The sequence below is a fragment of the Ambystoma mexicanum genome, chromosome 4q, assembly GCF_040938575.1.
Source record: "Ambystoma mexicanum isolate Mex_15411 chromosome 4q, UKY_AmexF1_1, whole genome shotgun sequence".
Lineage (NCBI taxonomy): Eukaryota > Metazoa > Chordata > Amphibia > Caudata > Ambystomatidae > Ambystoma > Ambystoma mexicanum.
In genome coordinates this window covers 1043282398-1043299380 of record NC_090928.1, presented here as the reverse complement: position 1 = coordinate 1043299380, position 16983 = coordinate 1043282398, and the positions used below count along the sequence as shown (strand labels likewise).

General features: G+C 43.8%; 1 protein-coding gene across 1 annotated transcript in view; it reads left to right on the top strand.

Annotated features, from left to right (window-relative positions):
- Positions 1 to 16983, top strand: part of RAB3GAP2 (RAB3 GTPase activating non-catalytic protein subunit 2) — a 2371691-nt gene that overhangs the window by 237734 nt on the left and 2116974 nt on the right. Inside the window, exon 4 of the mRNA XM_069608591.1 lies at positions 5824 to 5905. Coding sequence (XP_069464692.1) covers positions 5824 to 5905 — 82 coding nt within the window. The remainder of the gene's footprint in view (positions 1 to 5823; positions 5906 to 16983) is intronic.

The window sequence follows — 16983 nt, the reverse complement described above, 5'->3', positions numbered from 1 at the left end:
AAACAACTCGAATCCCATAGTTCCCAGTTTGTCTCTTACTTCAACAATTCTGTCCTTTTTCCCTTTAGAGGCGACATAGATGATGGCTTTATCCAGTCTCTCCTCCTCTGGTAATTCAATTAAATGGAAGTCACTAGAGTCAAGAGATCTCAATTTCGGGAAGCAATGTTGCAGACGTAGTATGTTTGCACGATTTAATACCAACTCATCCTGTTTTCTGTGTATATTCTCTAGCAGAAGACGATGGATTGTATCGTCTTTTAGTTTGGCTTCTACAAATTCCTTATAAGAGGAACTTGCGTTTCTGCTAGACATCTTATCTTCCCTTCTTTCGGTCATGTGTCGTTTATGGATACTTGTCCTTTTCTCATCCATTGTTAGAAACGTGGGTTCATTTCTTTTTATACAAGCCTTCGTTTTAAGAGGCATAAATCTTGATGGTGGTTCGTCCTCTTCGTTATTGTACACCTTATTCAATTTTTCCTTTTTTAGGAGACGTCTCTGGGAGTCCTTTATTTTTAGAGGTACAAACTTTGTGAGGCTATCTTCATCTTCTGAGTCTGTCTCTTGTACTTCCCAGTATCTTGTCAATGCCTGGGGTTGAGTTTTATGTACCAAACCCTTGCTTTTTATAACCTTAGGGTATTTAAAAGTGACTGACCTTATTGTGGGTGGAGATTTAAGGATCACTCTCTCTGTTTTTTTTACTCGGAAACCACTCTTTCGGGCAGACCTTTGTGCTTAGCCGTTGTATGGAATGTATCTGTTTTACTCCTTGACCTTCTTTCCACCACTTCCCTTATAGTTTGATCCTCGTTACTTGAGACGTATTCACGATCTAAGGTGACCTGTATATGGACCGTCTCTTCCAACATACACTCACTCCCTTCTTCATCCGAGTCTTCGTCTACCGTTATTGAGTATGTTGAAAGATCTTCAATAGCCTCCTCACAATCCTCCACATTATTCTCCTGCGATATTTCCTTCGGGATACTATGGCCCATACCCGAAGTTCTTGCTGGGGGACGGGACTTTTGCACTGAATGCACTATCGTCAGTGTTTATTCCTTTCTCAACTCTTTTTCAGTATTTTTCACAAAATCCTAAGCGTTTCTCATTAAACTTGACTCTATTCAGTGACTCCGCAATGGTGGATTGATTTTTTTTTCTCCAGTTTTTTTTGTTTTGTTTTGTCAGTGTGGCTTTTAACAGCTGCCTTTTTGTGTTAGGGGAATTCAATTTGCGCTCTACTTCGCTTTATTTTGAGAAGATATCGTATTTCCTTTTCTTTAGAGGACCATGGTCTAAGTCCTGTGTGTTTCCCGCAGGTACATTTGTCACTTTTTTACTGTTATGCATCTGTTGAAGCTGTGGCTCTTCAACATATTTTACTTCTTCAGACGAATTTTGTTATTTCGTCATGATTTGTCACTATTGGGCGAATGGCTGCTCCTGTTCTTATCTTGGAGGGGTTGCGACCAGTACTCTTTTGTTATGCCTTGCAACCTCTCTTGATGGCTGTTTTTTGGGTCCTCTTTTGCTTTTGTTTGTAGGTCTTGGCAATTAACTCTGTGTTTACTGTAGATTACTTTTTGTTGGATGCTGATTCCGTCTCAGTCCGCTCCATGTTGGGCTGTTGTTCTTCTTTCACAATAAGTGAGTCATCTTGCTCTTTACTTAAAGAGCCGCATGACTTTTTTCCTTCTATAGTTTGCGTACGCATGCATTATGTCACTACAAGAATTACAAACCTGTTTTAACAACGGAGACTGCGTATTTATCTTTACGTAGGCCACAGCTTCAGTCATAGTGGACTTGGTCTCCACAGCGTTTTCCGATGGTTTCTGTGTTTTAGTGACCTCTGACTGGTCTTTGAGTGATTGGACCTTTAAGAGACCCGATTTAACAACCTCTGGTTTGTCATGTTGATCTTGTTTTTGGAAGTAGAATCTCTGTTTAGCCGACGACGCGTCCGATGTTAGCATTGTTGGTTTCTATTGGGGTTGGATAACTTTTTTTATCAATTGATCTGTACTGCAGTTGTTTTTCTCAAAGTTATATAACGTGGAAGTAGAGGGCTCTGATAAAGATAGTCATAGCTCATCTGAGGGGCAGCCCAAACCAGGGAGCCCCGGATCTTCTTTAGTTCCTTCCTTTAAAAGGGGTTGATACATCGGTGTTCACAACCAGAGTACTTTTTTTTTTACTCAAAAGGCGTCTTATCCGGAATCCCAACTGTGGAGGGGCTAGCTGTATCAGAGATTTTTCCCTTTTGTAGAATTTTTTCACTGATAATCGTTGAAGCCCCCGTTACCACTTTGATGTCAATCGGGCAAACTGCTGCGCCTGCACCCACACCCACTGCCACGTCTTTTCTGTGATTTTCCATTAATCCCTCTAAGTGAGCAATATCTCTGGCGTCAAAGTCAGAACTCTTTGTTCTGTGTTGGATCATTTGAGCCTTGTCAATCTCAACCCAATTGCAGTTCACTTTCATCTTTTTGTTGTACCGATTCATCCACCATTTTTATACTAATGTAATATTCCCAACGTGAACTTGTGGGAGTATATTAGGATCAGATGTAGCGATGCTTGAGAAAAAAAAACACTCTTCGAGCTACAATGTATTTTTTTTTTTACAAGTACAACTTAGAATTTCCCCGTCAAGCAACTGTCATCAGAGAGTGATCAACGGATCAAAGGGGTGAACCCCCGACAGTCTCCGGATCACAATCACTTCCTTATAACACCACCTTTTTTGTACAGCACTCATTGCTGCTTACCTTAGTACAGAGTTTAAAGGAGGGGCACGGTGCATGCGAGCCAGGACCTCAGTACCCGAACCAGCTCCGGCGCTGAGCCCTAGTTTCCGAGGTACCATAGTACGCCACGGGTGTAGAGAAGCACCAACACCAGCTCCACTCCAACGAAACAAAGATTAGAGGAAAGAACCTCGTAATGTGGAATAACGCATCAAGCCTCATTGCCTGAACTGAGAGGAACAAACAGCCGCTTCCTACACGATTACCAGATCCCCCCTCTTAAGCTGCCACTTTCCTCACCATTGGCTCTCTACCTCACTGGGGTCCCCGGGCCAAACACTGCCTTTCCTTTCCCGAGGGGAGGTGTTACATGTGGGCAAAATCACAAACTTGGTCTTATTTCTTACTTTTCTGCATGTCTGCCGGCCTCTGTCCATGGCAGCCCTCTGCAGCAATAGCATCCCAGGTTGTGTGAGGGCTTCCTGGCATGTAAGCGAGATACCGGTTCTACATGGTGACCACTTCACAGTGCCGTCAAAGGTAAGAGGATTGCCCATGTGGGTTTGGGTGCATGTGCTGAGTTTGCTATCCAGGGATTAGAACAATCTTTGTCCTCGCTGCTGCTGGAGCTGCTTCCCTGCGCTGACCCATGTTGCATAGTGTATCGTTTGTTCTAATCTGTGTTGCGTATTTCTCTAGGGCCTGGCGGCTCCCCGCAGTCTGTCTCCCAGACAGGCTGCTTGCTTGTTCTTCGACCTCTGTGTATGCTGATTCTTGATGTCCTAAGGGATAAGAATGGAATTGGGCAGCATTGTACAGTACAGGAAGTGGTACATTTTTCAAACAGGCAGGCCCAAGTAGAAGGTACAGGGACTGGGGCCCTCCCAACTCCCACAACCAGTCTCTGTGGCAGGGTTGCCTCTGAGGAAAACCCTGGTAGTCCTTCCTGCTCTGCAGTCTGAGAGGGGTCCCTATCCCCTCTTTACTTTGACTGTATCCTCAGGCGTCACTTTTGTTGAGGCTATCCCTAAGGCCCCCTCTTCCCATAATCGGGAGCATCACTGCAGGTCGCATGTTTATGGATGGATCAACTTGAATAGTTGGAGAATTGTTGGTGGGGTAATAAGGGTAATGCCTCTGATATACTCTATGTACCTACCTGAATGAGGACCTCATTGCCACATACATTAATAACAATGGGCCACCCAGTGTTTTCAATAGAAAATCCCTGTTGCGTAGCAAAGCCTTGTGTGTCATGTGCATTATTCTATTCCTTAGAGCCAACTGAATATAATTTGTGGTTTAAGATAATCGAAGGAATTCAGGGACTGTAGTACCACTCTTGTTAACATTATTTCTATTGCAACTCTCCCTACAGTTTCTTCCTTTTCATCTTGTGTGGGACAAGCAGGTTAAGTACAGCTCCCTCCATACCCTCCTCCTCTGGCTCATGGGTGTTGTAGTCAAAATCATCTGGAGAGCCACAGGTTGCAGACCCCTATGCTAGATGTGTGAAAGTGTGCAGTGTACTATATAGACAACTAGAGAAACAGCAGACGTCCACACACTTGTGGACACTCCTGTCCCCTGCACAACCAATTTGTATTGTGTACCAAACAATTTCTTTATCTTTTTTATTTTTCAGTAATTCACTGAAATACCAAATATTCCATAAAAAGGAAAGTTTTCAGTCTTATTCCTTTTTTCTTAATAAGTAGGTTGGAAATAGTAATCAATACGTTTACGTTTTTTTTAGAACAATGCCAATTCAATGTTTAGCTCTTCAATATCCAGATTTACATTCATCACACATACAAAAAAAAGGTTTGTTTGACTATACAACCTTGTGTCAGGGTTGGTTTTCTCCCCTGCACCCCATCACATACTATAAATTGAAAGAAAGAAATAGGAACATATTTTGTGCTCCTAGACACTTAGAAAATAAGTGTACTATATAGACAAAACTAAAGAATGTAAGGAAACACATTTTTTTTAGGTTTTTGTCCTTTACATAAAAACAGTCCTATTAGAAATTTGGGTATTGCAAAATGGATTATACAATACATTCAGGAATGTTACAAGCAAACACACAAAAACACGAGCACATTTCACATGTTTGTAGGAAATATCACTTTTCAATATGTGTACTGAAATTCAGTTTCATGTCAAGGCATGAATTGGCAACATTGTGTGGGCATTCTTCAGGACAAGAAACCTTATACGTTTATTTGCTACCTCATCTCAGCACACCTTTTTCCATGTTAAGTGGAACAGTACTGTTTTGAAATCTATGCAAAGCATATCCGTATACATCCGAACCACACAACAAAAGGTTAATATTACTTTCATCACATAAAAGTACTGTGTAGGAATAAAATAGCAATCTTATGATTTTTGATGTTCCCGGCAGTATGGGCTTTCTGTCTCGCTATCATAGGGTCTAATTCAAGATGCATCCATAGTTGACTCCCAAAATCTCACTTCACTTAGAAGAAAACAAAATGGCAGTTTCTGTCACTCCACCACTAGATTGCAGGCTGATTATGCACGGCATGTGAATTTAAATCAGATACCAACCTGCAAAACTGTTAACATTTCTCATGCACGCTCCTCATCACAGTATCATCTTTTGTCAGTATTTAAGAATGGAAGCATAGTTGCATGAACCTGCGTTGCTCTGTCTTGTATGTCAGGCAAAGAATGTCAACGATCATCTCACCTGCAAATATGTATTTTCTATACATTTCCCAAACTGCGGTAGAAGGCTTCATTCTTTTATCTTGAAATAAAATGTACTCATTCAAAATCAGATTGAATACCAACAGTTGTTGTTTTTTGCATTGAAAACATTGATAGTGGTCAATTATGTAAATTACGTGGGACAACGTTGCACAAACGCAACCAATTTTATTCTCTTCCACTATCTACATTACCGATTTCTGGTGAGGTGAAATTGTCCTATAATGGCACAGCACATTAACTTCTTTAGTTAAAACTAATATATATGAAAATATCGTTTTAATGTTACTGTACCCCATCCAATTTTCTGTTAACATTGCAGCAAAATGGAAAACGAGCAAGAAAGGCAAGGAAGAAATGCTCTATGATGTAGGGTGGAGTGGCACTCTAAATGTTGAAGATGGGTAAGTTCAGATTTATTTTGTTATATGCACTGATTCAAATTTCATTTTTTCTTTCCATTAGTGTGCTTTTAATATATATCTGTTTACTTCTAGACTTACACATTGGCATAAAATGGTGGGTGTGTGCACTTGCGCCCTAGTGCCCCTGAAAAGATCCTCAATGACACTTGAGAATGTTTCTCGAACATCTGGCTTAAATGTGCCCCTAGAAAAAGAATGCCCATTGTTCTGTCATGTAGCCAAAATGTGATGTTCCAGAGAAATAAACAGTTTGGGACTTGAGACCAGGTTGCGTGGCTGCAAGGGCTAACCTTAACCACTAGACCACGTAAATCCCTTTCAAAGGACACTGCAATCATGCCCTGGTTAGCTGAATAAACAGGGCGTGTTTGCCTTGTTGTTAAACCTTTCATTGAACTGTGCAGTCCTATGAAAGTTGTGTGTGTTCGAATTCACTGCCCTGACGGCAGTAAACCAACAAGCTGCATTTAAAACACAGTGGAGGGGTCTTGAATTTGATTAGTCCCAGGACATCGAATGAAAGAAACACAATACACACTTTATGAAATGGATGCCTGCAGCCTCTTTTGAAAATGTCATGGTGAGAATCAAAGTGGGACCTACAGGCAGGCACAGCGGTTCCACATAGGCTACACTCTCCCATACAAGCAAACACCATTGGTCTTGCACCCACTGTGTAGATTGTTGGGGGTTAAGCAAGCGAGCACTAATGAAGCAGAGCACTTATGAGACCATGAATCCCAGAGTACTAAATGCACGTTTCAGCCTTTTTAGTCACCAGAAGGAGTTCAGTTGAGCACAGGCATGCAGGAGACTCAAGCAGAACCTGGACTTACTGTGTTTCCACACCAGAATTCCGGAACCATCCTGGAATCCCTGCAAACTTTTCCTGACAGACTTGGAAATTACCTTCACTCACCACACCGAGTTCTCAGGGTGAAACTTCCAACCAAGGTGGGGTCCTCCATCTTTAACGACCTGGAAGGCATAAGAGAAACCTCATTATTGGTCCGTCAAAGACACTTGCACAGAGTCAAATAGGCAAAGACATGATCAGACATTGACTCACAGCTAAACAGAGAAGAACTAAGAGAGCAGCCAACAGAACTTTGAACGCCAGGCGAAGTCGACATCAGTAGGTCTACATCATTAAATCCGATGAAGTAACTGGATCAAACCACTTCAAAAAAAGCTTCCAGCGTGTTTCAAGGTACAGGGTGTTGGGAGGAGCATTTGGGTGGGAATTGTAAGGAAGGAAGGAGGGAGGTAGTGGGTTGTTCTCCGTACTGTGATGAATCAAAGGTATTCTCCCCTGGGGGAGCCAGCCACTTTGAGGCTAGGGAGGTAAGCCCGCTCTGCAAAACCCTCCTTAGGGGTCTGGGCAAGTGCGACCTTACCGGAAGTGACTACCCCTTAGGGGTCAAGGACTCCAATTGCCACAAGGAACTCTCTGGACCCCCCACCGTATCTACATATATGGGACTGCGTTCCATAAAGAATATCCCTTTAAGAAGAGATCTGTCTAAAACTTGGAATAGTGGATCACAAGAGGAGAGAGAGTACAGTGCGCAGGGGAAGCCCCTGTTGTAATCGCGCCTTGGAGGGGCGGATTGGAAGAAGGCCGCAGAACCCACGACAGTTTGTAAAGCGAAGAACGCCAGCTCATCCGTCTCTGCCTCGGCAAAGCAGACAATGGGGAAGCTGTTGTGAGGACGGGGAGAGGGAACCTGTCCGACGTGGTGGCATGACAACAACCATCCCGTGGTGGGCCAGACATCTGTCTAACAGCGCCAAGACAATTGCAGCAGGAAGCACTGCCGCTCCCATCCGCCAGCGTCCCTTAACCAAAGCAGCCGACCGAGACGCCAGGAACGGAACGTTGGAGAAACCTGAGACCGAGAAGCAAGAACGTGAAGCAGGGTACCTGAGCGAGTGCCGAGCCCTGCAACTTTGCCCTGGACAAACAAAGGCACAGAGGTGAAAGGGAGAAGTGGGAAGTGCCGGGGCAATCTATTGTAAGGATAGGAATGGGTGAGGCCTGAGGGCGACATTCAAACAGTAAACCAGAATAAGTGGATATATGAGTAACACATTAAGAGCTTGACAAACAAGGTAAACTGAGGAAAGGTCGAAACCAATACCTTGGGAAGAGGGGAATCCACGACAGGAGCTACGTGTTGAAGAGAGGGAAAGACACTCCATATACATGTGTAATAGGAATTGTGATTTGAAACTTCCAAGTGAGTTAAATAACAAGAGAAAGAAACCAGATGAAAGAACCCAGGAGAGGGGGGATTGCTAACAAAGATGAAATGTTACAAAACCTAAGAACGGTTAGATCTTAAGAACGTGAGAAACCTGAAAGCAAAGTAAAGAATGTGAGACAGTATCTTCAGGAGAAGCATAACACTAAAGAGTGTAAAAGACTGATGAATAGTTGGGATAAGCTACAAGAGCTCATGAAGGAAACTCCAAGAGAGTGTCGGAGAAGATCAGCATAAGCAACATATTTCTAAAGCAGAGACATTTTGTTTATTGACAATTTAAGGGGCCAAGATAAATACCCTGAAAGAAAGCTGCATCCAAGAAGACGTGAAGGGAAATGACCAGGAGATGAGACATTCTTCTGGCCATCTTTAGTTGCTTGTATTAGTGGCAGGGTCAGGTAGAGTTAGTTTTAGGACTGAGGACATTTACTTTGGACTTCCTGACTACAGACAAACACCTTTAGTTACTTTAGTAAGGCAGGGAAACCCCTCCAACAATAGGGAGAGATAGGCCTTCTCTTTGTAATTTCATTAAAAGAAAGTCAACATGTCCTGAGTGTGTCCGACTCCTTCTTCCGACCCGCCACAGTACTTAGATCCATACCATCTCACCCAAACTACAGGTGATGCAGTATTGTTCCTAAAGGCAGAGAGACAGACTCATCCACCACAAATAGAGAGGAGCAGAACCTTGGCAATGACCCAACCACTCCTTGGCAGATTCCATCTGAGCTCATTAGGAAGCACACTGTAATTTGGAAGTGAGAGGGGAGGATAACCATGGTGATTGCCCTGGGGTTAGAGAAAAGCATATCTTGGAGCACATTGAGTTGCTAATTTTACATTTTTTAAAAATGGTAACGAGTTGTTATATATCTTTGTTTAGCAATAGTTTAAAGCAATACACATTTTGAGTGAACCTCTCGTTTAAACAAATGTTAAGTTTAAACAGTGCTCCTTTTGTGCAGCTATTATGAATGGTGCATATAAATAACAAGGCAATTGAACCATAAAATGCCATAGATATTGTACATATTGAATTACTCCCTCCCCATTAATTTAAATTAAAACATGCTTAATCCAGGGAAAAGTACACCAGTGTACCTGTGTCCTTTTCTGCATGTTATGTGAAAATCATCAAATGTAATTAAAGTTGAAAACCTGTCCTATATTCTTTGAAAAGCAGTTCCCAAAACCGAAGATTAGCCATCTGGTACCGACATCATCAAGCACATTTTAATGTGGGATTATTGTGGTTGGGGTGTTAGATCATGGGGTGTTTCACCCAATGAATACGCAAATTAGATAAAATCACGTATACAATGTTAGACCTTAACCTGTTATTGTGCTCCACAAGCACAGTTTTGGAATTTTTATCGTAGATGGCCAAATCTGGTAAAGGATTTCCTGAGAGTTTTGTCTATTTTCAAGAGAATGCCTGATCAAGGCTCAGATTTTGCTGTAGCTATGATTCTCCAATTTTGAACAGCCTTGCCTATTCCTATCCAACAAAGCTTTTGTGGCCACTCCTTGGGTTCTTTACACTGTACTTACTTTTGTTAGGGTGGCTCCTGTTCACTCATGTCCAGTGAGGTTTGCCTTCCTTCTTTCTCTCCTATCAGTCAGGAGCATTTCAAAGTTACAGGCTTTGTCGGTTTTGCCTTGCTTTTTGTAGTTCACATAAGAAAAGATCACCCTACTTACTAGTCATATCATCCATTCTACTTCACAGTGGTGTCTGAATTACACCTTCAGCAAATGATGTTTCAGTTTTCTTTCCTCATCCACTGTCCAAGACCAGAGGAGCAGTTCCAATAATGATCCCTCGAAGGGAACTGAAATTTCACGAATTTAAGTATCAAGTTCGAATGAGTACCATCTGGACAACCAGCTCTTAGTGTGGTTCGCTAGACCTAACAAAGTGAGGGCCATCTCTAAGCAAAGATTTTCCAAATGGACTCTCAGGTGTAGAATACTTGCTGCAAATGATCCCAAAAAGATGTGCCAGAAGGGATATGTGAACACTCCAGTAGTAAACAGGCTGCGACCTGCAGTGGAGAGTTTCATCAAGATAAATTTGTAAAGCCGCTTCATGGGATTTACTGCACGTCTTCATGAGGCACTATCACCTGTATTTTTGGATGGGTAAGGATGCTAGCGCGGTTGCCAGTTTTGCAACACTTTCTTCTCTGATGGTGCATCCTTCAGGCTCTGTTGTGTCTTGTGGCATGGATTTGCTATTCTTTCAGAAGGTCAGGAATCTTTGAAAATAATGAATCCATGAAAAAAGCAAATTATTTGCCTTTGATATCTTTTTTTATGGCTAGGATTTTCCTCCCTCAGATTCTCCCCACATCCCCTCTGAATTAAATACTTGTGTAGTCTGTATTTAGATTTTTTGCAATTGCATTTTTGCATGGGACAGTTCTGCCATAAAGTCAAAAGGTGGAACCGAGGAAGATAACGTTGGTGGCTCCCAGTAAATATACACAGAAGGCATCACTTTCTGTGCAAAAGGGCGCTTAGGGGCCATGATGGGGCAAACCTCAGAGCTGCACCGTACTGCATAGTAGCTTTTGAAATGGTTTCTGGACCAGACTGCATTGGAAGCAAAGAAATGTGCGCGAGGAATATCGTACCCATCATGAAGAACAAAGTAAATCGTTCATCATTCCGTATAGACTTCTATGAATGTGGTTTACAGGGGAAGCACCCATGTCTTAAGGTGTCTACACAAGAGATGGCCATCTCTGGAAGCAATTTCCAGAGATTATAGCTGCTGCAACCAAGAAAGCCCTGCCTTCCATTCTAACTTGGTTTACACTTCAGGCCTGATTCACAAAGAGTTCCATTATTGGGTGAAAAGTGTGATATTTGCAAAAAGCAACAGCAGTCACTTGCAAATTGCAGCAGCATCATCAGATGACCGAAAGCCAGGTTCTACGTTCCAATGGTTTTGCTCAAATTGAAGACTGAGGGGTTAGGTTTTATAGAGGCATTTGGGTGACTATGAATAAAAGAAATCAAATCACATTTCCCTTTAGGTCCGTGCTCCTCAGTCCTTCCCTCTCTCCTGTAAGCTTTGCCTTCTTGGTGATGATCAGTGTCGCTCACTGCTGTTGGGGTTAGTCAGGGCCACCTATGTCTGCAGTGGCCGAGATGTGACACCTGTCACATTGTTGCTCATCTGCTTCTTATTCTAGATGCTTTTCTCACCACCACTGCTGGGCCTTTTTGTCATCCCGTCATGGACCAGTTGTCCAACTCTTTAAGATCCTTTGCAGGACTGCATTGGGCCGAACGGTTGTTGGGCTGTTAACTCCTTCTCGACCTGTCGCAGACCTTCTAGACTAGAGATCTGCAACCTGTGCCTCTCAAGATGTTTTGGACTATGACTCCTGCAATCCCTCACCAATCACTATTCTTGTTGAGGATGATGGAAGTTGTAGTCCATAACATCTGGAGAGTGTAAGGGTGTTGAAGAAGGAAGCAGACACAAATGTGGCATGGTTTTGGTTCTGGACTTTTATTTCTGGGTAAAAAGGGTCCTTACTATCCTTAACTTCTAAGAGGGGTTTCCCTGTTTCAAAACTAATACTAAAAGTGTCTGTCAGAATGTTCGCCAACATAAATTCCACCATCCTGTGTCAAAACCTAATTCTATCCCTCACACTTTATAACTAAAAGGTAAACTAACAAAAAGTTCCTTCTTTAAGGAGAATGCCTCCCTTCTCCTTCTTCTTGGGTGATGTTCAAAAGAATGTTCTCTCAAACCAAAATTAGTAGAGGGAATGACTCCCTTTCCCTGGCTTGCGGGTTTCACCCAGTCTTTGATAAACGTTACATCCAGGAGAACGGCTCCCTTCCCCTGGTGCGACTCCTTATACTCTTCAATAGAACCAGATGGTATGACTCCCCTGACATGATTTGGTACTCTTCACAACAATACCAAATTGAAGGACCCCCTTCTCCTGGCATTCTTTATCTCTACTCTGAGTTCAGGACCAAGAGAATGCCTCCCATATCTTGGTATTCTTCAGCATAGTTCAACACAAGGCCGGGGGAAATGACTCCCTTCCGCTGGCCTCTCCGGCTCAAGTCTCAGTTTCAGACCAGGAGTATGCCTCCCATCTCTTGGTATTCTTCAGCACAGTTCAACACAAGGCCTGGGGAAATGACTCCCTTCCGCTGGCATCTCCGGCTCAAGTCTCAGTTTCAGACCAGGAGAATGCCTCCCTTGTTTGTTTGTTTGTTTGTTTGTTTGTTTGTTTGTTTATTTATTGTGCGCGCCGGGCCCTGAGGTATCAGGGTGCAGGTGAAAAGAGGGCTTATAGCTTAGTTACAAAAGTTACAAAGCAAAGGTAAAAACAACTTTCTTGGGCGCAACAGGATGAGGGTAAGACAGTATAGTACATGTACAAAGGCATGCATATGTAGATAACATGTCATCTTTTAGCTGACGTTTACATATTGGCAAATCTATATCAGAAGTACATTACACGTTAGGAGAATGTGGGTTACAGATCGTTCTCAGTGAGCCATTTTATTGTGTTCTTTCTGAATTTGTTAAACGTTTGGTCAGATCTAAGTGTGTGAGGTAGGGAGTTCCACAATTGAGCTGCCCTAACTGGGAAACTGGACCCTCCAATAGTGGTCAGTTTAAATCTGGGCACTAGAAGGCAGTTGGGGCTGACTATTCTTGTCGGTCTAATGGAGTTTTTTCTGATAAATCGTTCTGTTAGATAGCGAGGGGCTTTGTTGTTTAAGCATTTGTGGATAAGGGAGGTCGATTTGAGATTAATTTATTCTTGGGTGGAGAGCCATTTGTGTTTCCGTATTATTTCAGAGATGTGTACTCTTCTAGGAATACTTAGGGCAGCCCTAAGCGCATTATTTTGGAGCACTTGTATTCTGTTGATTGTTTGTTTGTTTGCCCCTATGTAGAGGGCGTTACAATATTCGAGTTTTGATAGGATGAGGGCTCTGAATAGGATTAAGCAACTGTCAACTGAGAGGAATTGTTTTCCGGCTTGTATTACTTTACATGTGTAGGCCGTAGATGAGGCCAGTGAGTTTACCTGTTTGGTAAGGGATAAGGTCTAGTCGAGGTAAAAACTGTCATGATGCCTACCCCCGGGCATCCAGATCAAGCCCATTAGCCCCGGGAGCAGGCATCCAGACACTTACAAAAACCCCAGCAGCCCCAACTAGGGGATGTCTGGGTTCAGTCCTGGCGCCGTAGGCACCAAGCTCATAATAAAAATCAGTCCTGGCGCCATAGGCACCAGGCTCATAGACATTACTTACCTCATGCAGACCATGCTGCAAATAAATCCAAGCCAACGTGAGGCCTGGATGGGACTATTTTATTACAGGGACTATTTTTTGCTCGGGTGTGGTCCTGGGGAACTTCTTTCCTGGGACTACTTTGGAGGCTATTTAAACCATGCCCGAACAGCAGCACATGCTTCGTGTTATTCTGCATCCAGCAGCGGGACTCTCACCGTGCCTGCAGCCAGCATCCAGTCTTCTGCCACGCCCGCGTGCCTGCAGCCAGCATCCAGTCTTCTGCCACGCCCGCCTCGAATCCGGAGCTCCTAGAATAAAGAGGAAGAAAAGGACAAGGTTAGAAAACAAACTTATTTCAAATTCCTCACCTGATTCCGGATCCATTTCATCTCCCGACCTGGAAAGTACATCAGTCCTGCACGCGTCGCTTCGCCAGCTCCAGCATGGCGCCATACTCAAAAGTTCTCACAGCATCTTTCGATCCGGCACTGTCTCCATCATTTCTTCGCCGAACTCCGGCACCTAGGGGCACAAGAATAACAAGGTGAGCCAGGGAATCAACAAATACCTCTTACCACCATAGACTTACCTGATTTACCACCGGCGATATTATTCTCCATATCTTCATATGCCGCATCTGTAATGAGGGAGAAAAACAACACGTTAACGCATGCAATAGTTACCATACAGCGTTGGGTAACACAGACTCTTACCTGAACGCCAGCAGCAGCTACGAGACCTTCTTCTCACGAACTCAGTTGCAACTCAAGGAAGGAAGGGGACAAGAGTGAACATCGGGCACATTGAACTCTTTGAACTTGATACTTACCAATCCCGCCAGGGACTTCAGAGTCAATACTTACCGGAACTCTCCCAACGCCTTCAAACCAGTGAAGTAGCTGGTATCTACGCACCCCTGCAAGACACGCAGGATGGAGAGCTCATCTTTTACAAACATAAGGTGAGGTTACTAAGGGGATATCGGAGGTGATTAGTGGGGGAGAGCGAGAACAGTTGGGAGGCCATCACTAAAACCCACAGGTGGCTAATCCCTGTCTCCACTTGCAGGAAAATACTTCTTCGGGTCCAGCAGACAAGACTAGGCGGGCCAGTCCAGACAGTCATCTCTGCACTACGCATCACGTTTACGGAGACAACAGCTGTCCGGGTCCGATCGACACCCCTGTGGGGTCCAGGTGAGCGTAACAGAACACAAAGCCTTTCTCAAAATACCCACCCGGGTGTTATGGAAACCTCGGAAACCGACCAACTGGCCCAATTATTGGGGGAACCCAGGGCGGAAGTACATGCCGCTCACCAAGAGACTAATGCCCTCAGGAGAGAACTGATTGTCTCAAAGGAGCGCACTGATGATCTGGCTAGGCAAATACTGCAAAACCAAGCTGGACAAACGCCCCTACCTGGATATGGGGGAAAACCAACCCCCGTTTCATCAAGCAATCCTGTGCAAGTGGTTTTACCAGGAAATATTCCGTTAGCTCCACCCGAACGCTTTGCTGGGGACCCCAAAAGGTTTGCCGTGTTTATGAACCAATGCCGCTTGCACTTTTTATGCAGACCAGGAGCCTTTCCAAATGACCAAGCCAAAGTAGCCTTTGTATTGTCATATCTTAGTGGCAGCGCAGCGGATTGGTCCATTCCGTTAGTCAACCAGGGTGATCCTCTTCTCTGGGATTTTCAGGGTTTTCAAAGGAGCATGGAAAAACTATTTGCCAGACACTCACAGGGTCAAGCGATGGACAACAAACTTTTATCCTTACGACAGGGTAATCAGGATCTGCCAACCTATATTGCAACCTTCGATAGGTTGGTGGTGGAAACCGGGTGGCCGGAGGAAAAATGAATTACATTGTTTCATCGGGGACTTCGGGGAGAACTCAAAGACGTCTTGGCTCAAGTTGTGAACCCACCTCAGGATTGCACAGAATTTATAGACTTAGTGGTCCAGCTAGACCACCGACTTCAGAACCGAAACACTGATCGAGCTAAGTTCGAGAATCGGGTATTGGTTAAACCCAACGTTTCCCCCAAAGGAACAGATGCATCTGAACCTATGCAGATCGGGGGGTTAAAGGACCCTTAACTCAAAAGGAAAGAGAAAGAAGACGACAGATGCAGTTGTGTCTGTACTGTGGAACCTCAGGACATTTTCTACGGGATTGCCCTACAAAACCACCCAAGAAGGTGGTAGGAGTTGCTGATAAAAGCCACATAGAGCCTGATTCGGGAAACGACCACGCCCGACAAGCGTAGAGGTCCGCTTGCCGAGCTTAAAGAAGGACACTCAGACCTTGCATCTGATCATCCCAATGGTCCTATTTGATCCCAGGCAGCCATCACGTATGCACGCAGTAAGGGCATACATAGATAGCGGGGCCGTAGGAAACTATATGGACCACGAATTGGTGTCAAGGATGAATCTACCTCTTTGCAAAAAGACCACTTCGGATGTCATCACCACAGTTGATGGAACTGAGATTGCCTTGGGCCTGTAACTCATTCCACTACAGAGATGACACGGTTGAGTCAAGATGGGCATCGAGAGACTATTGTGTTTGATCTAATCAAAGCCCCACAGTTCCAGATAATACTGGGGATGCCATGGTTGGAAACACTTAATCCTTGTAAAGAATGGCGAGAGAAGAGAATAACCTTCCCGGATTGTGCATACACCTGTTACCCGGAGAAAACTTTGAACAAAGGCCTGGCTACAGTCGTTAACCCAATCGTGCAGTTACCTCAGGAATACCAAGAATTTCAGGATGTTTTTCAAAAAGAACAGGCCAATACATTACCTCCTCACAGATCATACGATTGTCAAATCGACCTCCTACCCGGTGCACAACCCCTATGCAGTAGAATCTACGCCCTCACGGAACCTGAAAATCTTCACCTACGGCAATACTTGGACCAATATCTTGCTAATGGATTTATTCGTCCTTCCAAGTCTCCTGCATCCTCCGCTTTATACTTCGTGCCAAAAAAGGAAGGTGACCTTAGAACGTGCATAGATTACCACGCATTAAATCAGATTACGGTAAAAAAACGATACCCATTTGTTAGGCAGAAACCTGTGCAGTTCCCTTTGGGAACACTGCAAAAGATTTAGGACTACAGGTGTTAGCAGTAAACCCACTTGGGTAGCAGTCTGTACCACCCATATTTACCTGGTAGCTGTGGCTGAGCAGTCAGACTTCCCTCAAGAAGAGTTAGGCAGTATGCAAAGTATACACAATAGGCACTCAGACACAATACCACAAGCAAACACTGACCAGAGCTTTGGTATCAAAGTATATAATTATTTATTTAAAAACACACTGTTTGAAACACTCCAGCACTCTTATTGTAAAACACTCTAAACACAGTTACTATTATAATATATACAACCCTTATTCCTTATCAGACAAGTCTTAGTTAACACCACTTATTTCCAGACAGAGGTGAGCGCTTAACTATAGATGGCACTCCAATAAGTTCATG